At 35.0% G+C, this 25,689-nt stretch overlaps 1 protein-coding gene and 1 pseudogene across 6 annotated transcripts in view; both read right to left on the bottom strand.

Moving 5' to 3' along the window:
- Positions 1-25,689, bottom strand: part of NBEA (neurobeachin) — a 623,898-nt gene that overhangs the window by 527,380 nt on the left and 70,829 nt on the right. For all 6 annotated transcript variants that reach the window (XM_033843595.2, XM_073795053.1, XM_019936759.3 and 3 more), the window contains exons 7-8: positions 25,539-25,658; positions 23,507-23,653 (exon numbers count right to left, since the gene is read on the bottom strand). In XM_033843595.2, coding sequence (XP_033699486.1) covers positions 23,507-23,653; positions 25,539-25,658 — 267 coding nt within the window. The remainder of the gene's footprint in view (positions 1-23,506; positions 23,654-25,538; positions 25,659-25,689) is intronic.
- On the bottom strand, positions 11,422-12,241 carry LOC101334606 (Y-box-binding protein 1 pseudogene; annotated as a pseudogene).

Below are 25,689 nucleotides of genomic sequence, written 5' to 3'. Positions count from 1 at the left end.
ACCTAAATAGACATTTCTGCAAAGAAGATACACAGACTACCAACAGACACATGAAAGAATGCTCAACATCACTAATCATTAGAGAAATGCAAATCAAAACTACAGTGAGATATCTCACACCAGTCAGAATGGCCATCATCAAAAAATCTAGAAACAATAAATGCTGGAGAGGGTGTGGAGAAAAGGGAACCCTCTTACACTGTTGGTGGGAATGTAAATTGATACAGCCACTGTGGAGAACAGTATGGAGGTTCCTTAAAAAACTACAAATAGAACTGCCATATGACCCAGCAATCCCACTACTGGGCATATAGCCTGAGAAAACCATAATTCAAAGAGTCATGTACCAAAATGTTCATTGCAGCTCTATTTACAGTAGCCCAGAGATGGAAACAACCTAAATGTCCATCATCGGATGACTGGATAAAGATGATGTGGCACATATATACAATGGAATATTACTCAGCCATAAAAAGAAACGAAATTGAGCTATTTGTAATGAGGTGGACAGACCTAGAGTCTGTCATACAGAGTGAAGTGAGACAAATACCGTATGCTAACACATATATATGGAATTTAAGAAAAAAAATGTCATGAAAAACCTAGGGGTGAAACAGGAATAAAGCCACAGACTTACTAGAGAATGGACTTGAGGCTATGTGGAGGGGGAAGGGTAAACTGTGACAAAGCGAGAGAAAGGCATGGACATATATACACTACCAAACGTAAGGTAGATAGCTAGTGGGAAGCAGCCGCATAGCACAGAGAGATCAGCTCGGTGCTTTGTGACAGCCTGGAGGTGTGGGATAGGGAGGGTGGGAGGGAGGGAGACGCAAGCGGGAAGAGATATGGGAACATATGTATATATATAACTGATTCATTTTGTTGTGAACCTGAAACTAACATACCATTTAAAGCAATTATACTCCAATGAAGATGTTAAAATGAAAAAAAAAAAAAAAATGCTTTCCTCCTCTCAAGGATCTTGGGCCTGTGCTATGTGTACTGACAAATGTCTAAAAACGGATGCTTTGTGTATTTTGCCCATTTTCATAGTGATTTACAGTGGTAGGGCACATCTAGTACCAGTTATTCCATTATGGACAAAATCAGAAGTCAGGTTGAATGTTTTAAAAATGAATTAATTAAGCAAGAAATTTTGTAAACTGGATAGTAAGTTTTAAAAGATTATTTGTGAATTCTAATTGTCATCCTCATAAGTAAAAGAAACCGGCTAAAGGATACCAATTGATTAAAAAAAAACAAGAGTGTTTTTCTGTTGGATGAATTCATGAAAGGTAACAGAGGGAAACAGATTTTTCCCCCAGCAAAAGAAACAAAAATCACTTAATTTTTATGAATTTAAAGCTTCTCGGGCCTCCCTGAACCATTTTTTGTTGGTTTTGTTTTTTTTTTTAATTAATTAATTTATTTAATTATTTATGTCAGTGTCGGGTCTTCGTTGCTAAGCATGGGCTTTCTCTAGTTGCGGTGAGCAGGGACTACTCTGTTGCATTGTGCGGGCTTCTCACTGTGGTGACTTCTCTTGGTGCGAGCACGGGCTCTAGGCACGCAGGTTTTAGTAATTGCAGCATGCAGGCTCAGTAGTTGCAGCACACAGGCTCTAGAGCACAGGCTCAGTAGTTGTGGTGCACAGGCTTAGTTGCTCTGTGGCATGTGGGATCTTCCTGGACCAGGGATTGAACCTGTGTCCCCTGCATTGGCAGGCGGATTATTAACCACTGCACTACAAGGGAAGTCCCCCGAACTGGTTTTAAAGCTGTCTTCTCTTCCAAGCATTTCCCAGTTCTTACAATCAGAACCCTTCTCCATGATCACATAGGACTCAGTGTTCACAGATTATACCATGACTATATTTTCATGCAACTTTACTTTTCAGCTTTTGTATGTCTTTCTCCCTTATTTGGCTGTAAGATCCTTAAAGATAATTTATAGTTTTGCATCTTCCATAATGCCTATAATAGTGCTCTGTACACAGAAACGCTTTAATAAATGTCTTCTGAATTGTAAAGTTGTATGAGAAAATTCATCATAATGTAATCATTTTCATTTTCCCAAGTCATTTTAAAGCTACTTTTAAATGACTTTTCCTTCCTCAGGGAAAATCCACGATTTAGAGTAAAATCATCTACCCCCTAATGTTTAAGATTAAAAACATACTACCCTATTTCATCTTCCTTGATTTTGGTCTTCCTTCTGGACTCCAATCATAAAACTCTGGTTTTCTACTGTTGCTAAAGTCTACCACTTTTCAGTTTTTGTCTGTTTAAATGTTTTTCTTTGGCTCTTTTCAGAGAGGCTGCACACTTTTCCTTGATTTACTGCATGTATAAAAGAATTGTTTGTTTTGAGAAACAAAGCAACCATTAAGTATGAATATGAAATCACCCAGGTCCTTTGCCCCACATTGAACTTGCAAGCAAGTCTTTTGAGCTGAAAGTCCTGTACTAATAATTACTGATATAACTTTTTAAATAATATTCAATGAATTTAAGTAAATTTAAGTAAAAAGTCATGCAAAACACTAAAGATATCACTCTCCTTGGCTCATGATTACTATATTTTAAAAGTAATTTGTCTGAAGCAGTTTAGTGATACTTCTTACCCTTTTTGTTTGTTTTTTGGGGGGGTATTATACCTATGATGCTTAAGAACTCCAAGTACATGGTTTCTAAAAATAAGGACTGGAATAAAATACTGAGAAGTGTGTTGTGAAACACTGTAAATAGCTTCTCCATGTCTACATTTTAACACTGCTGAACTGTATGTACATTCCATTATCAGGTTAAAAAAAAAAAAAACACCTTTACTTTCATTTGGTTCATACTGCTTACAAAGGAATCAAAAATGTTTAATATATTCTCTTGGAAGTTATAAAATCTTTTTGGGGAAATATAATGTAAGATGTCTAATAAAACTAGTCTTATTTGGGGAAAAAGAATGGTCTTAATTTTTTCAGTCTGTTATACAAAGATCATTATTTCATACTTTTGCTAATTGTAGCAATACAACTTCACATCACAATTAATTATACCATATTTTAAAAATATGATTCAATTTAAATGACTGTAAACATATAATCCATTATGTACATAAAATAATTGTCTTATCTTAATCCCATTTGTGGTATTCAGATCACTTCCAAATCTTCAAACTTATATTTTTTAAGGTATAATAAGCAGATTTGTGCATAAATATCAATATTTATTGGATTATTATTTTAAGAAGAATTTTCCAAAAGAGAACTATTATATAAAATGGTTTGAATAGGATGGGGATGAGAATGAGGAATGACTGAGAATTGGCAAGTGAGATCTTTCCAGGGTGGTAGAAATGTTCTAAAAGTGGATTGTGGTGATGTCTGCACAACTCTGTAAGCTTATATAAAATAATTTACTTGTATACTTAAAATGAGTGAATTGTATGATATGTAAACTATACTTTAATAAAGCTATTATAATTTTTTAAAGAAAAACCCGTGTATGACCGTATTTTGTACTAATTATACTCAAAGGAGTAACATGACTCAGCTTTCTTAAAAATAGAACATTTCAGTATAATATTTCAATATGGAACACTATGTGTAACAAGAGGACAATACACATTCTTTTCAAGAACACATGGAACAACTAGCAAAGAGGACACACATTTGGGTTCATAAGACAAACTTCAGCAAACTTCCAAAGACTAAAATCATATAAATGAAACGTATGTATTACTTGAAAAGTAAATTTAAAAGCATTCAAAGAAGAAATATAAAATATGAACTCTCTGACATCTATTTAAAAATTTATATTTATAATTTTTATTCAGAAAACACTCTAGGCTGCAGCTTCAATGCTGAGTTCTTGCAAATATTTAAGAAAAAAATTAAAATTAAGAAAAAACCCACTAAAGTAATCTATCCAGTCAATAAACAAATAATAAGCCCTAAAAGGAGACGGGGATAGTAGTACCCAGACATGCAGCAATATATTACCTAAAATGTCCATTTCCCAACCAAACACTGAGAGACATAGAAACAGGAAAATATGACCCATACATGGGAGAAGAAGCAGGCAACAGAAATTGCTAGTGACAGCAATCAGATGTCAGATTTAACAGAAAAAGACTTCAAAGCAGCCATAAAAACGTGTTCAAAGAACTAAAGGAAACCATAATTAGAGAAGTAAATATAGTTATGATGACAATGTCACATTAAATAGAGAATATCAATTAAGAGATAGATATTGATATATAGGAAAGTGAAGAGAATAAATTCTAAGAGTTCTAATCACAAGAAAAACTTTTTAATAAATTCTAAGAGTTCTAATCACAAGAAAAACCTTTTTTCTTTTCTTTATTGTATCTATATGAGCTGATGGATGTTAGCTGAATCTATTAAAATAATCATTTCACAGTATATGTAAACCAAATCATCATGCTGTACTCCTTAAACTTATACAGTGACATAGTCAATTACTTCTCAATAAACCTGGGAAAATATTAATAGAATTAGTATTTTAAAATATCAATAAAATTAAAATTTAGTATTTTTTTTAAAAGAGAGAAAGATATTATAAAAACAATCCAAATGGAAATTCTGGAGTTGAAAAGTACGATGAATTGAAAAGTTCTCTATAGGGTCTCAACAGTATATTTGAACAAGCAGAAGAAAGAATTAGCAAATATAAGATCAACAGATAAAGGTTATGCAATCCAAAAACCAGAGAGAAAAGAGAGTGAAGAATGATCAGAGCCTCAGAGAAATGTGGGAAACAATTAACTGTACTAAGGTATGAAGAATGAGAATACCAAAAGCAGAGAAGAAAGAGAAAAGAAAAGCAAAATATTCAAGAATTTAATGGATGATAAGTTCCCAATTTATTGAAAAGCATTAATTTACCTATTCAGGAAGCCCATGAACTTGAAGAAAGATAAAAGCAAAGAAATCTACAAACAGAAAAGTCATAGTAATGGTGAAAGCCCAAGACAAGGAGAAAATCTTAAAAGCAGCACAAGAAAAACGACTCTTTACTTAAAAGAGAACAATAATAAGATCAACAGCTGACTTCTCATCTGAAAAAATGGAGGCCAGAACACAGAGGAATAAAGCATTCAAAGTACTCAAAGAAAAAAATATCAACCAAGAATTTATATCCAGCAAATCTAGCTTTCAAATCTAAAAGGAAAATAAGATACATTCCCAAATAAATAAGAACTAAGATAATTTACCGCTAGCTGACCTACCTTACAAGAAATAACAAAGGGAAGTCTTTCAAGCTAAAAGTGACAGTAATTTGAATCCACATGAAAAACAAAGAGCACCAGTAGTCATGTGGTTATAAAAGATGGTATAAATGCATATTTATTCTCCTTTTTCCCTCTTAATAGATTTCAAAGCAATTTTATAAGATAATGTGTATATAAAGTATGGTTTTGCCTATAACATAAAATTGTAATGTATTTGCTAATAACAACACAAAGGAGGTGAGTGGGAAAGCTATATTGAGCTAAGGAAATAAGTCCAGGTGATAAATGAACAAATGAGGAAATCCATAAATGAAAATTAGGTTAATATAACAAAAGCTATAAACATACAGTTGATTTTCTTCTCTCAGCTTCCTTAAAAGACATTCAACTATATAAAGTAATAATTATAATAATGTAATGTTGGGTTTGTAACCAACATTGTAATATGTACTATGTATAACTATATCACAAAAAAGAAGAAAAACAAAATACATCTATAAGAAGTAACATTTCTATATCTCACTGGAATTAAGTTAGTATAAATCTGAAGTTGATTCTGATAAGTTAAAATTTAAATGGTAAGTCCTATAGCAACCACTAAGTAAATAAGTAAAAGAGATAGAGTGAAAAAATTCATTAAAGATATGAAAATGCTACAATAGAAAATATTCATTTAATGCAAAAGAAGGCAGTAAAGAATAAAGGAATTAAAAAGAACATGAGACATAGGTAACAGGCAGAACGACAGATGTAAATCCAACTATATCAGTAACATTAAAGGTGAATGGAAAAACAATCTGCTCAAAAGGCAGATGTTATTAGACTGGATAATAAAACAAGATCTAACAATGTATTGTCTATAGGAGGCATACTCTAGATTCAAAGTCAAAAATCGATTCAAAGTAAAAGGGAAAATTTATCAACAATCCACAAGAAAGCTGGAGTTGCTGTACTAAGCGAAAACACACTTTAAACAAAATATGTTACTAGAGGCAGAGTGACATTTAATAATAATAAAAGAATCAATCCACCAAGAAGATAATAACATATGTGCATCTAACAACCAAGCACCAAAATACATGAAGAAGAACTTGACAGAAATGAAGGAAGAAACATTAAGACAAGTTAAGATTAATAGTTGATAACTTCAATTCCCAAGTCGAACAGTGGATAGAACAACTAGGCAGAAGTCAACAAAGAAACATAAAAGTTGAACAACACTATAAAGTGATCAGACCTAAAAGATATCTCTATAACACTACACCCCACAACAGCAGAATATACATAACTCTTAAGTGTACATCAAACATTGGATAGAGCAATGTTAAGCCATAAATCAAACCTGATTAAATTTACAAGGGTAAATATAATACAAAGTACCTTCTTTGACCAAAATGGAATCAAATTAGAAATCAATAATAGAAATTTCAGAAATTCAAAAATATTATGGAAATAAACAACAAATTGCTAAATAAAAATGTGTCAAATAGAAGTCAAAAGGGAAATTATAAAATGTTTTGAGATGAATGAAAATAAAGGCACAAATGCCAAAACATAAGCAGGTAAAGCAGTACTCAGAGGCAACACTGTAAGTGTTTATATTAAAAAAGACATCAAATCAACAACCAAGTCTTCCACCTTATGACATTGGATAACAAAAGAACAAACTAAACATAAAACAAGCAGAAGGAAGAAAACACTAAGCATTACAGGAAAAAGTACTGAAATAGAGAATAAGAAAAACAATAGAGAAAACACAACAAAAACAAAAGCTGATTCTTTGTAAAGATCAAAATTGACAAACCTATACCTAGACTAATTAATATGTTAATATTATTATCTCAATAAATGCTTATCTTAATAAACACAGAAAAGGCATTTGACAAAATCCAACACCCCTTTATTTTAAAAAGTGTTCAGCGAAGTAGGGATAAAATGGAGTTTCCCCAATCTCATAAAAAGCATCAATGAAATACTCACAGATAACAACACATTTAATGCTAAAAGACTGAAAGCGTTCCCCCTAAGATCAGTAACAAGACAAGGATACCTGTGCTAATGTTCTGTTCAACATTATACTGGAGATTCTAGATAAAACTATTAGTGCTAGTATTTTCAGCAAGATTGCAGGATACAGAATCATAACATAAAAATCCATTGTATACACTAGCAAAGAAAATCCGAATATAACATTTATAAACAACTCTATTTATGACAGCATCAAAAATAATAAAATACTAGAGAATAAATTTAACAAAGAAGTCAAGATTTCTGGCATTTGACTTATGGCAAAAAGTACAAATCCTCTTTGAAAGAAATTAAGAAGACACGAATAAATGTAAAGACATCCCATGTTCGTGGATTGGAGGACTTAATATTGTGTAGTTGGTAAGATTCTCCAAATAAAAGATTCAACACAATCTCTATCAAGATCACAGTTGGGTTTTGTTATTATTGTTGTTGTTTTGTGTGGGTGTGTTGTCTTTTTTTCAGAAACTGACAAGTTGATCCTAAAATTTATGTGGAAATTAAAGGGACCCATCATTTCCCCATTTCAAAATTTATATGAAATGTCCAGAATAGGCAAATCTATAGAATCAGAAAGGTTAGTGATTGCTTAGAAATGGGGTAAGGAGTGAGAGAATAAAAAGTTGAGAGCTAAAGGGTGCAAGGTTTCTTTTCTGAGATGGTAAAAATGTTCTAAAATTCACTGTGTTGATAGTTGCATATATCTGTGAATATACTAAAACCCTTGGATTATAAATTTTAAATGGGTGATTGAATATATGTGAATTATATCTCAATAAAGCTGGCATTAAACAAAAAAAAAACAAAAAACAAAAAATAAAACACAAAGAAATGAAGCTCTTTTCCTCTTACTATTCCTCCTGCCTTCCTGAAAATTTATAAAGCTAACAGGTAGGGCTAAACAAGGCAGGGGTTTGCACTAGGGGTAGAGGTGAGGAGCTGCAGTGGCCAGCAGGGTGGCAGAGCCCTCAGTTGAGTCAGGAGCATAACCAGGCAGCATGGTGTCAAAGTCCTAGAGAGGTGAGGAGTGTGTCCACCCAACAGGGTTATTAGCCAGGCACGGGAGACAGAGAATGAACAAAGAATGAACAAAGAATGAACAAAAACTGTTCTGTTGAGCAGACTAAAGATACATTATAACATAAATGTTGTGAACTAGATCATTTTCCTAAAAAGGACATTATGGGACAATTAGCAAAATTTTAATGGGGTCTGAGAATTACATGGTAGTAACACATTGATAATAATTATATAAAGGAATGTTTTGTTATATATAATTATATAAAGGTAGTAACACACTGATGTTAATAATTATATAAAGGAATTATATAAAGGAATACAAACACAATATTCAGGGATGATGGGACATTATGTCAGCAATACTCTCAAATGGCTCAGGGAAAAAATTGCTTACTACTGTGCTTGTAACTTTTCTGTAAGTTTCACTTTATTTTTAAATTTAAAAAATGAGAAAGAAAAAAAAGATGAAGATTCAAGATAAAGTGACAAATATTAAAGATAAGCAAAGTAAATCAAACATGTATAGTCAAGTCTCTGAAGAAAACCAAAGCAAGGAAATAGAACAAACAGTGAACAGTATAAAAAATTCCTTGAAATATAAAGATACAAGACTGCATACTGAAAGTGCATACCACTTAAACGAGAAATCAACTCAGAATATTTAAGACCTATCTAGCAAAATTGCTGAATTTAAACAAAATCCTTTGAACATGTGGGCAAAAAGAGCAAGTGACTTACAATAGAAAGCATATTAAACTGTCATCAGACTTTCAACAAAAATACTTTAAGCCAGAAGAAAATTAGTAACAAATTTGAGATGTACAAAGAAAGGTTAGTCAAGGATCTTATAGCAAAGCAAATGGCTGTCAAACATAATGGTCCCTGATAAACTAATACCGAAATGCAGTTCTCAAAAAACATTCTTCCCATGAGTCCTTCCTGAAGAATAAACTATAGAATAAGCTTTAGACAGGCAAAACACATCAATGTAAGGAATGTGATGAACCTTAAATATATAAGTACTTTAAAACTACTAAGAGTTAAAATAAGAGAGAATATGTAATAACTACGTGCATTCACAATGTAGCTAATCCCTTGTATTAGTTTGCTAGGACTGCCATAACAAAGTACCAGAGTCCAAGTAGCTTAAACAACAGAAATTTATTTTCTCACAATTCTGGAGGCTAGAAATCCAAGATCAAACTGTCAGCAGGGCTGGACTCTGAAGCCTCTCTCTTTAGCTTGTAAATGACCCACTTCCCCTCCCTGTATCTTCATGTGTGTCTTCTGCGTGTGTCTGTGTTCTAATTTCCTCTCCTTATAACATTCATATTGTATTAGGACCCACCCTAATGACTTCACTTCACTTTACCTCCTTAAAGACCTTATCTCCAAATATAGCCACATTGTGAGTTGGAACTTCAACATATGAATTTTGGGGGAACACAATTCAGCCCATAACATTTATACCTCAGAAATTAAAAAATGGCAAGGAGAACAGAGAGAGCATATGGAAAACAAACTGTTTTCAGTAATTATGTCTGTAGGGTAGTATTGGTACTGTAGTTCTTAGACTGTTATATGTGTAATTATAGGCTTTTCTAATTCTAACATCCTCCATGTACTTGCCAACAAGATGTCTCAATGGGGAAGAAAAGAGATACAGATTTAACTAAGAGGAGGTCGAGATAAAACACAGCAAGTCCTAAGTTTCCCATTAATAGAGACTAGAGATTCTTGGAGTACCGGCTGATTCCAGGACTGAAACAACAAAATGTTCAGGATGAGCCAGAAACATCGTCATAGGAAATAACAAGGAAGCTATCAAAGACTACAGGGTCAGGTCAAATGGACTAAGAGACCAACTAGAAGAGATACCCAGAGTTGGAGCAATTTGAAGTTTTAAAAGAAAAACATAGTAACTGCTATAGGTTGAAACACCTCAAATACATTTAAATCTGAAAGTTTATAATGACACTTTAAAAATTGGAGATCTCTGAATAATGAGAAAGTGGCATTAAGATTATATTATTCCCCCTCAGTGGTCATTAGGTACATTATTAGTCAGAGCTGCTAGAGGAGAAAGTTGTTAGTGTATAGAAAATGTATATTAACTGGATAAACCCAGTAGGAATTACCCATTTTAAGACCAATGGGTAAAAATTATTTGAATATGGGTAATAAAATAAGGCTCTGCTGGGCTTCCCTGGTGGCGCAGAGGTTGAGAGTCCGCCTGCCGATGCAGGGGATGCGGGTTCGTGCCCCAGTCTGGGAAGATCCCATATGCCGCGGAGCGGCTGGGCCCGTGAGCCATGGCCGTTAAGCCTGCGCATCCGGAGCCTGTGCTCCGCAACGGGAGAGGCCACAACGTTGAGGGGCCCACATACCGGAAAAAAATAAAATAAAATAAGGCTCTGCTGAAGGCATTGCATTGGGGGAATAAAACTAGAACTTTGGAAAAACAGAACACTTTTCTTGCCATTCACTGAAATTCTAGCATTCTAAATATAGTATAGCTATAAAGTAATATGCCTGATATTTTAAAGCAAATATACCTAAACAAGTATGATCAAATGAGTGGTGTATTTTGCAAAAGAATCCTCTTAGAACTACTCACATATATTCTATTACTCAAAATATTCCTTATATCTAGGATTTTTTTAAAAAAAAATTATTTTCAGAATCTACAGGGTTTTTTAAAGAACTTTATTAACAGGTGCTTGCAGTTTACTGACTTTTTTGAAAAAAAATCATGTTGTGAACTTCTATTATATTATAAATTAAGAATAAGCTTCTTAAAATCTCAACTTGAACAAATATGAAACAATTTAAAAACGTTTAAAGGTGTATTGAGAAAAACCAGCCTTAAAAAAAAAAATTGTTTGTCATCATCAAAGAGTCTTTAAGTAAAGAGATAGTAAAAACTCCAGCCTGCATAGGTAGTGCAGGTAATACTTCTAGCTATCTGGTCAAGGGGCAAAGAGCAAGCACTTGAGGTCTTCAGCTCCACTCTCCTTCTTTTCTTATTGCTGAAACTTTACATTCATTTCTTCTTGTTGGATAGCTAAATCAGATGATGGTAGAGATGGGAAAAGTGCATTTACTCAGCCTCCAGCAAGACTAATTCTCAGTTGGTGCATCTGCTGCTTTTCTCTTTGCCATCTTGTACTTTAGGGTTTTCTGGGGGTCTGCATTGGTAATTGAAGCTACGTCCTTAACAACGTTGAGGTGACTGCTGACCTTAGTCTCATCTCCTTGATTTTCCCTAGCTCCTTCATTGTGGTCCTCTCTAGGCTGTCTTGGGTGAAGTAAGCCCTTGTGGAATGGTGGTCTATAAACCACATTACATACTCTGTCTCACTGGTCTACCTTGCTCTCTTGTACCCTGGTTGTCAGCACCTTCCATCACTTCTCCCTGCACAGTAGGGTTGGAATACTGTGGTCGACACCCGTAGGGTCTCCACGTAGTAAGATGGGCACAGTGGCCTGCTGTAGAGCCTGGCCTTTGGGACCACTCTCCGATCCCTCATTCTTTCTCCATTCTTATTATTCTGGTCATTCTGCTGTTAATTGTGTGGAGCACCCCTATTATGTGGACGGTATCTATCATGGTTACATCTGCTGCATATTTACTGCCTGGCACTAGAACTCCACCAGGGCCTGGAACATTCACTGCTTCCACACCCTTTTCTCCTTTCAGCAACATCAAACTCCAAGTTTCTCCATCTCTTACACTGCAAAGGTGCCTCCTGGAGTTATTCTTCTTGAGGGCAGACTGGTATACAAATACATCTTCTTTGGTGTTATTCCTATTGAAAAAATCACATCCGTTTCTTACACTGAACCATTTTACTGTTCCAAAAACCTTCACTGTGATGAGTTTCTTGTCCCTGCAGGGAGGTGCTGCAGATGTGAAGCCACAGGGGCCACTGCTCCCCATGGTGCTGCTGGGCTGGGCCTCGGCCTGGATGCTTACGGTTGTAGTGATGGTGACTGGGGCCAGCTGAGGCAGCTGTGGATCCTTGGGGAGATGGGGGTGCTACTCAGGGCTCCCCGGGGTCGGCTCTCCATTCCCACTACCAGCTGAACTCTACAGCATTTTAAACTATATTTTTGAAGGAGAACTGTCATCCCCAAGGGATTGATTTAATTTTGGAAAAAGAGAAAAGATTTGAAGCCATGCTTGCTGAATTAATAGGTGTCATAAAACCATCTTTCATCAAAAATACAGTTTAGCTCTAAAGTAATGAAACTGTTTCCCTGTGTCACTTAAAAACTGACCATGCAGGCAATTCCAAAACAGAAATGCAATTAACTTGAAAAATGGTAGCATATTTTGAATATGTATATATCTTCCAAAAGAAACTAGCTAAAAAGGAAAATCATTTAAAATATTATAGTTTAAAAATAAAGCTTCCCTTTTTACAGAGCAAGTTGTTTATATAACCATATTTCAAAGGCACATTAAGTACATATTACTCAGAGGCTTTTATTTCTATAAAATTTTTATTTACAAATGTACTAGACATAAAAATATGTGAGATACAGTAAAAGGAAATAATCAGGAGACCAGAAAAAACCAACTACATATAAACAGTTCCTCAAAAAGAAAAAAATGATGGAAATGGAGTATCACAAAAGAAGAGATAACGTCTTGGTATGAAATGTACTATAGCAGCGGTCCCCAACCTTTTTGGCACCAGGGACTGGTTTTGTGGAAGACAATTTTTCCACAGACCGGCGGGAAGGAGGTTTCTGGATGATTCAAGAGCATTACATTTATTGTGCACTTCATTTCTGTTATTATAACATGTAATATATAATGAAATAGTTATACAACTCACCATAATGCAGAATCAGTGGGAGCTTGTTTTCTTGCAACTAGATGGTCCCATCTGGGGGTGATTAGAGATAGTGACACCCGAGGTGTGTTGCTTACGTCCAGTCTACTCCGTGATCTCATTCTGCTTGCTGTCACTGCAGAAAACCCTGCTTCACAAAGATAGGATGGTGGAAATGCAAGCAGGCTTTTCAGTGCTTTTGTGACAATCTCAGGATATTCTGCCTGACTTTAATCCAGACATATGGAGATTTGAAGTCGTCTCAAACATACTTTTAAGGCCACTGTCATTTGCCATCTCAGGCAGCTGATCCTCTTCTAGCATGGACAAGGTCGATTCACCTGGCTTATTCACGAATAAGTGAATCTACTCCTTCCCAGTTCAGGGGTCTTTTGTGGTTGGAAGTAATGCTCAAACTCCTCTGAAAGCTGAGATAGGTGATCATGCACCAGCTGGGAGCGAAAAGGCCCTGGCTCAGTCTATTTCAAAATCTCTGCTAATGTTTGAAACATGTCAAAAATCCCAATGTTCACTCGTTGCCCCCATAATTCCAGTTTGGCTTTGAATGCAGCCACTTTATCTACTGACTTGAACACAGTTGCTGTTCTCCCCTGAAGTCACAGACTGAGTTCGTTGAGCAGGTTGAATATGTCATACAAGTAACCAAGTTTTGCGACCCATTCTGTGTCACTGAAACGTGCTGCCAGTGGTGACTGTTTTTCTAAAACAATCTCTGGAGCAGCTTTCGGAACTCAAAAACTCTGGCCAGGTATCTCCCTTTAGAAAGCCATCTCACTTCTGTGTATAAGAGAAGATGTGTGTGCTCTGCGTCCATCTCCCCACAGAGCTGCACGAACAGACGTGAGTTAAGGCCATGTGCCTTAATGTGGTTGATAATTTTAATCACATCCTGCAAAATGTTGTTAAGTTCAGTCGACATTTTTCGTCTAGCCAGAACTTCTCTATGGATGACACAGTGGGTAGACACACATTCAGAAGCGACCTCTTTTGACCCAAGTAGTGAAACCAGAAAGCCATCCAGTCATGGCAGCCACTCTGTCCGTGCATATACGGACACAAAATGCCCAATTCAGTTTTCCTGATATGTAATCATTCAAAGACTGAATAGTTCTGCAGCTGTGGTGTTGGTTGGCAACAGAAGTGCACGTAACATATCCTCATGCACATCCTCCTGAAAAATATATCGCACAAAAACAAGCACTGTTGCCTTGTCAACATCGGTAGACTCGTCAACCTGGATTGCGTACCACGGTGACTCATTAATCATCTCTAAAAATTGTGCCTCAATATCGTCTGCTATTTCATCAATTCATCTAGTTATGGTGCTAGCCGAAAGAGGAACATGTGCCACCTTTTGAACTGCAGCCTCTCCTAAAAGTTCACGACAAATGTCCTTAGCAGCAGGCAGGATCAACTCTTCACCAACAGTAAAGGGCTTCTTAGCTTTAGAAATGCGGTTAGCCACTAAGAACGATGCTCTCAGTGCAGACACATTTGATGAAGTGGTGGCCTTCAGTAATTGCTTCTGTTCTTCATGTTCACGTTTTTTTCTTTTGAAAAACTCCAAAGTCTTGTCTTTTAATGCAGGGTGCTTGGTCTCCATGCGGCAAAGCAGTTTTGAAGGTTTCATAGATTTGTTGGATAGAGAGTCGCCACGTATTATACAAAGCGGGCTTGGAGAATGTGAATCACCTGTTGCAGTGAACCCGTAATTTAACTAGGACTCTTGTTTTTTTCTTTTAAATGCAGCTTTCTTTTTGTTGGCATTCTTAGAGTCTTCTGCTCTCTCATCATTGGGTCTTTCTCCCTTTTCAAAGAAGCTCTCCAGCGACGTTTGATTTTTACTCATTTTGGCTAGGGTTAGCTTGTGGGCTTACCAAAACTGTGACTGAGACAAGTGTGCAGGGCAGGAAAGAGGCACACACAGAAGTGGTAAATAAAATAATGGGCGGGCCACGCGTGGACTAAATTAAGTGTCGGATTCTGACTTAAAGCCCACCACCAGATGCAGCTGTATAATTGAAGTACATCAACTCACTTGCCACTATAAAACCTGCCACCAGATGCAGCTTAATTGTCACTTGCCACTCACTGATAGGGAATTGATATAAGTCTGCAAGCAACTGATTTATTATGGTCTCTGTGCAGTCAAACCTCTCTGCTGATGATAATCTGTATTTGCAGCCACTCCCCAGCACTAGCATCACTGCCTCAGCTCCACCTCAAATCATCAGGCATTAGAGTCTCATAAGGAGTGCACAGCCTAGATCCCTCGCATGTGCAGTTCACAGCAGTTCGTGCTCCTATGAGAATCTAATGCCACCACTGATCTGACAGGAGACGGAGCTCAGGCAGTAATGCAAGCAATGAGGAGCAGCTGTAAATACAGATGAAGCTTTGCTCGCTCATCCACCACTCACCTCCTGCTGTGTGGCCTGGTTCCTAACAGGCCACAGACCACTTCCGGTCTGTGGCACAGGGGTTGGGGACCCCTGTACTATAGAATGAAACAAGCAAAACTAAACTATACGTTCATTTATAAAAACATTTAATGCTTCTCTTTGAATTCTGGACACTACTGTCTTCATTAAAGTTTTTTTCCTCCCACTTCAACTAATTGCCTAAGGTGTGATAATCAAGATTACTCATGACCTCCATGCTGCTAAATTCAGTAGACATTTTTCAGTCCTCAATTTACTCAACCTGTCAGCAGCATTTGAAAGTTAATCATTTCCTCTTCCTTTAGACTCATTACTCAGTCATCTTTTGTCTCTCAACTCACTTTATTGGTACCTAAATCCAGTCTTGGGGCTTTAAATCCTGTCTATATCCTGTCAACTTTAAACTTCTATCTCCAAACTACACTTCTCTCCTAAGCTCCAGACTTATCTCATTTCTCCATTTAGATGTCTAATAGGCATTTCAAATTTAACATGTCAAAAGCCAAACTCTTGATCTTCCTCCCCAAAACTTAGTCCTTCCAAGTCTTTCCCATCTCAGTAAATAACAAATCCATCAATTCAGTTATTCAAGCACTGGGTCACCTTTGAATCCTCTCTTGCTCCTTTACCCCATATTTATAGTGACAGAATATCCTACTCACTTTACTTCCAAAATACATCCAAAAGCTGTCCTCTTAGAGTTTTAGTTTAGGTATGCTTTATCAAAATCCAGTCAAGTCCCATTACTTTCCACTGCTATCAGCCTTGTCTAAACTACCATCGTCTTTCACCTAAATATTTGCAATAGCCTTCTAACTAGTCTCTCTATTGCCACTGATGCTTTTAATATTGATATCAGATCAATCCACTCAAGACTCTCCAAAGGTTTTCCCTCTCACTCAAGAGTAAAAAGCAAAGTCAGAACAATCATCTGCAAGTCTTTAATTGATACCTGAATTTATCTCCTACTACTCTCCCTCTGCCTCTCTCTATCCTAGTCACAAGGAAATACAGTCACAGTGTTTTTTAATCTACCAAGTCAGAGCCTACCAATGCCCTTAAGACTTGCCCTTCCGTTTGCCCTGAAAGCTGTTCCCCAGATGCACGTGGCTGGCATCAACTTCATCTCCTTGAGGTCTTTAGTAAAACCTCTTCTAATCACTCTATTTTAAACTGCAGTCTACCACTTTCCCTGTTTTTTATCTACTTTATTTTTCACATTGTACTTATCACCATCTAGCACATTATATATATATTTTTATTTTGTTTTGTTGTCTGTCTCCTCCCATGATAATGTACATCCTCTTTCCCCCCAATAAAGGCAGGAATTTTTTTTTATTGAAGTACAGTTGACTTATATTATTTTCAGATGTACTTATAGTGTACTTATAATACAGTGACTTATAATAATTATAAGATGTACTTATAATATAGTGACTTATATTAGTCACTATGTTTAGTGACTGCTTCAATAGTTTTATAGATTACACACTATACAAAGTTATTATAATACTATTTATAATATTCCTTGGGCTGTACATTACATCTATGTGACTTGTTTTATAACTGGTAGTGTGTATCTCTTAATCCCCTTGATATATTTCACCCATCCTCCCATCTTTCCTCCAGCAATCACTAGTTTGTTCTCTGTATCTGTGAATATGTTTCTATTTTGGTGTATTTGTTGATTTGTTTTTTAGATTCCACATATTAAGTAAAAAAATACAGTATTTGTCTTTCTCCGTCAAAGCAGGGATTCCTGTCTGTTTTATTCACTATCATATCCCTAACCCCTGAACACCTAGAATAACAATGCCAAAAAACAATATTTAATAGTAATATTTACTAAAAGAAAGAATGACTGAAAGAGTGAATGATTCTTATTCATATTCAGTCTCTATTGGCTTGCATTAATTTATTTTGTTTTTCCTTTCTATTAAGTATGTATTGAATATATGTTACCTTTGATTTGAAAAAGAGGTCTACAGCATAGGCTGTAGGGAAATTAAATAATACTTACATTTCAAAAAAAGAAAATGATTTAAAATTTGTCATTTTTTTGTGTCTTGGCTATTGAATTTCAGTCAATATCATTATATCACAGACACTTTATAAAATATGGAAAGTCTGCAACCATATAGCTCCATTTATATCCCCTCCCCAGAACCTACTGTTAGAGTTGCCATATATATTACATTTATATACATTATAAACCAAAAGGACAGTGTAGTAATGTTTTCTTTAATCAGCTTTGTTTATTTTAAAGAAAATAACAGAAAGGATATTTTATTTTTACGCATACAGTTAGCATTCCTAATGGTCTTCATTCATTCCTAATGATCCAACTTTCCTTCTCCAGTCTGTAATGTACATCTGGTAGCAACAAATTATCTTAATTTTCATTTATAAAACTTAAAGAATATATTCACTGAATGAAAAATTCTGGGTTGACAGGTTTTGCTCCAGCTCTATGGCTTCCCTGATTTCTAATGAGAAGTGTGCAGTTACTCAAATGATTCTTTACCTTATTTATGTCTAGTTTTTTCTCTGCTTGCTTTCAAGATTTTCTCTTTCCTTTGGTTTTCTGCAGTTTTACTATAATATGCCTTCTGTGGTACTCCTTAAATTTATTTTGTTTGGAGTTTGCTGAGTTCCTTCAGTCTATAAATATAAGTTTTTCAACAAATTTGGGAAAGTTTCTACTATTATTTCCTCAAATATTTTTTCTGCCCCCTTCTCTCACACTTTTTTCAATTAAAAGTTAATCAATAATCATATGAGAAAGACGTGGAAATTTTTATTCAAGCCAAATTTGAGGATTATAACCCAGGAGACAGCCTCTTAGTGAGTTCTGAGAACAGCTCCCAAAAGGTAAAGGGGGGAAAGGTCAAGTATATATGACATTTTGGTGAAGAGGGTACATGCAACCAAACGCATATCTCAGTAGAAGGCTGATGCTAGTCATGAGGAACAGACTTTTAGTTAATGATTTTAGTGCTTTTCTAAGTATGGGAAAACGTATGAGTTTGGGTTCATAAAACCTTCTCCTGAAAATATCAAACTATCTGAAGGCCAGTTCTGCCAGTTTTCCCAGAGCACAGAGTGTCTCATTCCTGGTCTCTGCCCTGAACTCCTTTCAGGGTGTATTAAAAGTCAGCAACTGCAGTGGCTAACGACTTGATTCTTGTAGAACTGGATGGTGGGAAACATTATTTTCCAATCCCTTCCTTTTCAGTTTGGGAGGCATTTCTGAACGAATTTGTCCCATGGCACTAAGAATACTCAGTCCCATGTCAGGCGAGGATTTTGTTGACAGGCCACCCAATGTGCTGTTACTGGACTAGGCCCTGTTAACAGTAGCCAAAGGCCTGTGGACCTCCTCTTTCACTAGTCTGTTATGGTCCAGGAAATGGTTCCCTCTTGTTGTTTTTTCCCATATCTAGAGTTATACTATTACCATCATTGATCTCATATGACTATATATTTGGTCAATCATTTCAAGTCACCTAATAATCATTAATTTTATCTGAGGCTCAGTAACACATTTGGTAATACAAGGAACAATAATCTTGTAAAACAGGCAGAATACAAGTATTATAACTAGTAGCATTAATAAGGTCCTAAGTATTTAAGCTAAAAACTTCTATTAGGTGTGGCCCAGTATCTCCAGTCTGTTCTGCACCAATTGCTATCTTTAAGGGAAATGATACACTGGCATTGTATATAAAGTTCACCAAACATGTCTGCAAGTACAAGGCAAGTAGTGGGTCATCATGACTCCTTACAGAATTGATAAAGGATTGTTATCTTCTAAGGAGTTATATGGCTGGCAATAGAAGGAGAAAAACTGATCTTTATGGTGGAGCAGGTATTTCTGCGTTGGGGAGGTCTGGTTAACGCATAATGCAGATGCACAATGCACACCAGAAGGGAGAAAGGAGTCCAAAGGGCAGAGAAAAACCTTATGTTTAAATTTTTCTTGTCTTGCCTTCAAATGTAAATTTTTATTTCATCACTTTGCATATTAGATTTCAAGACTGTCCCATAAATCTCTTCAGTTCTTTCCCCCCAATCTTTTCTATCTCTCTTCTAATGTTTCAATCTATATCCAAGTTCATTTATTTTTCGTTCATGTCCATTCTGCTAATAAGCAAACAGTGGATTTCTTTTTACTTTAAATATATATATTTTAGTTCCAAATTTTCCATTTGATTTTTTTACTTTGTGGTTGATAATTCCCACCTGTTAATTCATTACAAGCAAATTTCTTTACACTGCTGGTTATAAAAAGTCCTTTAAAGTCTTCATGTGATAATTAAACAATTCTACGTTATCTTGGAGGTGGCATGTGCCGATTTTCTCTTCCCTTGAGAATAAGTCACATTTTCCTAGCTCTTCATAGGATGAGTAATTTGTGATGATATGCTGGACATTTTGAATATTATCCTGTGGAGACTATATTCTGAAAAAATCCAGATGATTTTGTTTTGGGGGGTCGTTTTCTTGTTTAGATACAATTACAGATTGTCATGCCTTCTATGTGTGGTGTCTCAGATCTCAATTCAGTTCCTGAAGTCTTATTTACAATCTACTATCCGTTTGTCATGATCATACATGGTTTCATGGGTCAGACATAGATTTTAACTGTGTTTTTTTAAAATATAGAATTCAGACCCTTTTCCGACTGCCTCTTTTCTGGGGGCCCATTAATCACCCTGTAGTGCTGCTTGCCCTAGTGCTTGTTACCTTAATTTTTCTGGCTGGGAAGTTGGTACATCAAAATAGAAAAATGAGAAACTCAGCCCATGCTGACCACTTGTTCCATGTTTTGACTCCCCTCTAAAACATCCCTGCTTTTTATTCAGGCACCAAGGCCCTCAGGTGGATTTTTTCAGCGTGATGTCCAGAGTTTTTACACGGTTATTTGTGGGAATATCAGTTTCTTAGGAGCTTTCCCTTCCATACGAGTTTTGGAAAATCTCCAAAGTGGATTTCTCGTTCTGGAGGTTGTTTTATACATTTTCTCTTATCAGTTAGGCTTTTATCCTAATATAATAAACTGTTAAAACATCATGATGCTATCATTTTCTTGAATGTAGGACAGAACACAAAACTAAATACTGAAATATCTAGCAATGAAGACTAATTGCTTGACACATAGGTTATTTGATAATTAAGAAATCTCCAGTAATGATTATGAAATATCTAAACTTTGTTAAAATCTGTTCTGCAAGTTTATGTCAAAAGGCCACCTTATATATGACTTCATAATCTTGTAAACATTCAATAACTCCAACCAAATGGAGCTCCAAAATCAACTTAACTCAGAGTAAATTTTACTATACTACAGAAAGTTACACTGAGAAAGTCTGTATTTTACAAATTTCTTCCAAACCTAATGAGTTATTTAACTGATTAGTGATATCTTTCCTCATTTGCCATTTACCAAAGATAACCAAATACAAAATATTCACTGACAAGTTACACTGCTCAAAACCACATAAAGAAAATTATTTAGCACTCTCATGATCCACAGGTCAAAATCACTTGAGACAGGCTTCACAGTATAGATATTCTGAAGACATTATTTGGGGGAGAATTAATTTATTTTATTTATTTTAAAGCCCAGATGTTGACATGCGATCTACATTAAGCTCAGAACCACAGACAATACTGTCTGACCAATACAACTCTTTTATGCTGTCTCTTTTCTCCAGAGATTCTGAGGCAAAAAATATAAATACTGCGTTATTATATAACAACTAATGATGTAAGCTTCATTTGTAAAATTTCAACTAATTAATATGTCCTACATACCTTAAAAATTCCACTGTAACCCACTATCGCTTCACTGACGGGAAGTGACCTTGCCTCCTACTTTACCAAGAAAATTGAGACTATAATGTGTGAACCACCTCAACCTTTTTCCCTGTCATAACACAATCTGATATTCATTTGCATTCTCTGCACCTTTCCTTCATTTTCTGAATTTCCAGAAATAACTTTTTAATGACAAAATTTTTGCAGATGCCTGTCCTGATAGTAATTGTACTTTTAAAATTTACAAGTTGAGAAAATACACATGCACCCATGGACTTACAGTCAACCTCCATCAACAATAAGGGGCCCAGCAGGCTATGCCTACAGACAGGGAACTTTCAAATCTTAATGAAATACATTTTCATGAAATGCTCAAAATTTAGAGCCATTTTCTTTTAAAAGTTCTGACTCTGATGTAGGTACTCTATTGTCTATGTTAGGATTCAAGGAATAGATTCTTCATCACTTGGGTACTTGTGTACAAACAAGGTGACACAGAGTTACTACTTATTTTCACTGTTGGTATAAAAGAATGTGATAAGAAAGAGCCATATGACAAATTGCTAAGTTTGCAAAGTGGTTCAGAACAATGTTTGCGCCTTTCTGAATGGAGAATTATATAACTGCTTATGTTTAACCCTTTTTCCTTTTTGCTGCCAAGAAGCTCCCACCAATTCTGAAATTTCACTATAGCAATCATACTGGATTTATGATTTGCACATCTGTATTTTCTTGATTTTCTACCTTTATTTATATTTCATTGGTTTGTCACTCTACTTAACATCACTCTGTTAGTGCTTGAAGAAAGCAACTTCACATATTAATATGGAACAAGGCAAAGAAGTATGAAAGGAAGGCAAGTTGCATATTAGCCCAAATATCTGAATTACAGAAACATTTCCATGCAAAGCCAACACATGGCCAAACTAGGACTCAAACCCAATAAAAGGACCCATGAAAGAAAAAGTGGCTGTACAAGCGTAAATTCATTTCTAGGGATAGTAAAACAAATAAAATGATATGGAAAAAAGATGGTAGTAAATACTGTCACCTTGACATAAAAATGACAGCACTATTGTCATTCAATATTATTATGGTTATTAAAATCATTGGGAACAGAAATATCTTTTAATAAGGGTAAATTCAAGCTGTTACTTATATGTCTAATATAGAACATAAAAATTTAAAAAGAAATGTTAATCCAAAAATCCAAAGGCAAAGAAGAAATATTTTTAATGTTTAGTACTCCTTTTCTATAACACAATCTTCACATTGATTATTTAAACAGTAATTTAACAAAAAAAAAAAAAAAAAAACTCTTACATGAAAGACACGTGCTTCTTCAGAAATACAAATACTTTGACTTACACTTTAGAATTCTCGCTCAGCTCCAAACAGCTTGGGATATCACAATCCCTAATGTGACTTAAACAAAACTCACATATTTCCCCAGCCAGGTGTATTGCCCATTAAGAACTAATTCATATATGTGAACGTAATATCTTGCTTAAATATATCTTTGTTTTTAAAGTCAAAAAACCAGAAGAATATGATAAATCACATTAAATAATTAGTTTTGCAAAATTAGGATATGCACTACTGTACCCACTTCCTTGCCTACTGCAAAGGACAAACAAGAATAGAAGCTAAAACTGAATAATTTCAGCTACATGTAATATTTTACATCATTTTCCTTCTAAATAATTAACTATTCTTTTCGAGTTATTTCTAACATTTCAATTGTTCATAATATAATTTATATATTTCAAAATTTGAGATTTCAAATACCACATTAAGCAATATGGTTTTATAAAATTTATTATTTCAGAATTATGTCAAGAAAAGCCACAGCTTCAACATTAGAAAACATTCTAAAGAATAAAAGAAGTTCATGAAGGGAAAATACTTAAAAAGTGAAAAAGCACCTTTGAAACAAAATGAAACATATAATAATAACTCAGTTCCAAAATACAGAGATGACTTTTAAACCACATTGAAGAAAGTCTATCACTATATATTATATTGTATCACATTTCACACCTAAAACTTTCCATAGAATTTATAATAAGATGGTTTTACTACCTTATATCCAGGTCCTAACTGATGAATTGCAAATATCTGTGCAGGGTTGAGGGCTTCACTGAACACATACACGGCACCAAGTTGACCACAGAATACCCTATTTGCATCAGCAGTTTCTGAAGATCCGAGAAAGCACTTGTCATAGCTCTAGTTTTAAAAAGTCATAAAAAAATCAAATGTTTTATTTTGTAATGACAAAATATTTAAGGACACCTGCCTTCATTGTCAGGAATACCATAAGGCATAACAATAATAACAGAAGAAAGCAACAATTAAGACTCTATGGAATATTTAAATAATAAAAAACAACTAAAGATTTTTTAGGGAAAGTTAATCAGTTAAATGTTTCATATTTATGGGCAAGCAAACAAACAATAACCATCTACTCAATAATCACCTGACCAACTCTCCAAGTTCTATGGTTAAAGCAAAAGGGCTTATAACTATTTATTTACAAAAGTAAAATAAATTTTAAAACTGTAATTATTTGTAATTGTCCATAGATAGTCATCTGAATCAACATAATGACTATTCCAAATTTAACCATAAACACACTGGACTGAATTTTAAAAGTTCTACCTGATTTCTCCACTATGGATACATTTCTCTATTTCTCTACACTAAGTTAAGGACACAAAGAAAAATCACTTCCTTCTCTTACATGAGTAGGAACTATGCAGAATCAGATAAACAATAATCACCAAAATCTGCTGACTAAAGCAGATGGTACAGTGCTCTCCATCTGGGGAGTTCAGCACCTAAGAAACCACACTTAACAAGACCCTTCCCACCTCTACTTCTTAATTCTCACCTAATACGTGGCCCCACCTATCCAGACCAGTGAAAGCAGTCACTGTTCAGTTCAGTCCTCCCAACCTCACAGGTTATTCTACACTGGAATATGATAAGCAAGACATTATATATGTATGGAATCCCTTTGGTGCCTCAGTAAAATAACCAAAAAATTGTGAATGAGGTAGAAAGAAAGACACTCCTCATAAAATACCCAATCTTTAATTAAAAGTATAGGAAATTAAGAACTGACTGCATAATGTATGTGTGTATATGTGTTATTGTCCAGGCCTCTCCATTTCTTGGAATATTGCAAATAAGTGAAAAATCAGTCTTTTCTCCCTTTCTCTTTTTAAATATGACTACAGAGTCATGACAGTCAACAAAATCACTCTGCAATAGAAAAGACTGTCCCCTTTGGAGGGCAAATATGAAGCAGAATTTCATGTGAATATTCTAATTCTGAAAAAAATCATTCTCATAAATATTTATTGACTGTGACCCAACTATGAGTTTCTAGGACAGAACAAGCAAACTGTTTCTGTAAAGGAACAGACAGTAAATATTTCAAACTCTGCAATCTCTAACTCGTTTCATCACAGATTCTTCTTTGATTTTTGTTTTATTTGAGTCTTAAAAAAAAAAAAAAACCTTTAAAAAAATGTAAAAACCAAGATAAACTTTCTACTTCTGCCTCAAAGCTTTTGCACTCACTGCTTCCACTGAATGTGATATTTCCTCCAAATATTCACATGGCTTTCTCCCTCCACTCTTCTCACTAAGACCATCTCTGGACCATCTGGCTTCTCCCTTCCCTATACCTACACTTTTATATTTGTTCCCACTTAGTTTTTCTCCACAGTATTTATCACCATTTATCTAGTAAATAATAGTCACATGTTATACTTATTCGTTCTGTTTAAGGTCTTGCTTTCCCATCAAAATAAGGTATAAGACACAACTTTTAATGCTTGAGATTCTGAAAAGAATAGAATAGTGCATTTATATTTTTGACCTAATACTTAATAATTTGGCCAAGCAATTGTCCTTTTTTTGTATCATTAGTCATATCTTTTAGCAATTTAATTATACTAAATTAAACCAAGAGTTCACTTAATAGAAAAAAATTTCTAAGTAAAAGTATTGTTTCTACCAAACTATTTTATTATTCAATTCATGCTATAAACAGTGATAGATCAAACACTCAAATACATTAAAATACAGATAAATAAAAACTTACATCATTTGTGTTAACATGCCAAGCCATATCACCGTAGGACACCAGCTGTCCATTAACATAACACCGAATTTCACTGTTCCTCCATCGATTGTAAATGTGCACAATGCTGATCATGTACCACTTAAATGAAAAAAAATTAGGATATCAATAT

This window comes from Tursiops truncatus, chromosome 18 (genome assembly GCF_011762595.2).
Source record: "Tursiops truncatus isolate mTurTru1 chromosome 18, mTurTru1.mat.Y, whole genome shotgun sequence".
Taxonomy (NCBI): Eukaryota; Metazoa; Chordata; class Mammalia; order Artiodactyla; family Delphinidae; genus Tursiops; species Tursiops truncatus.
This window is presented reverse-complemented; position numbering and strand designations above follow the sequence as displayed.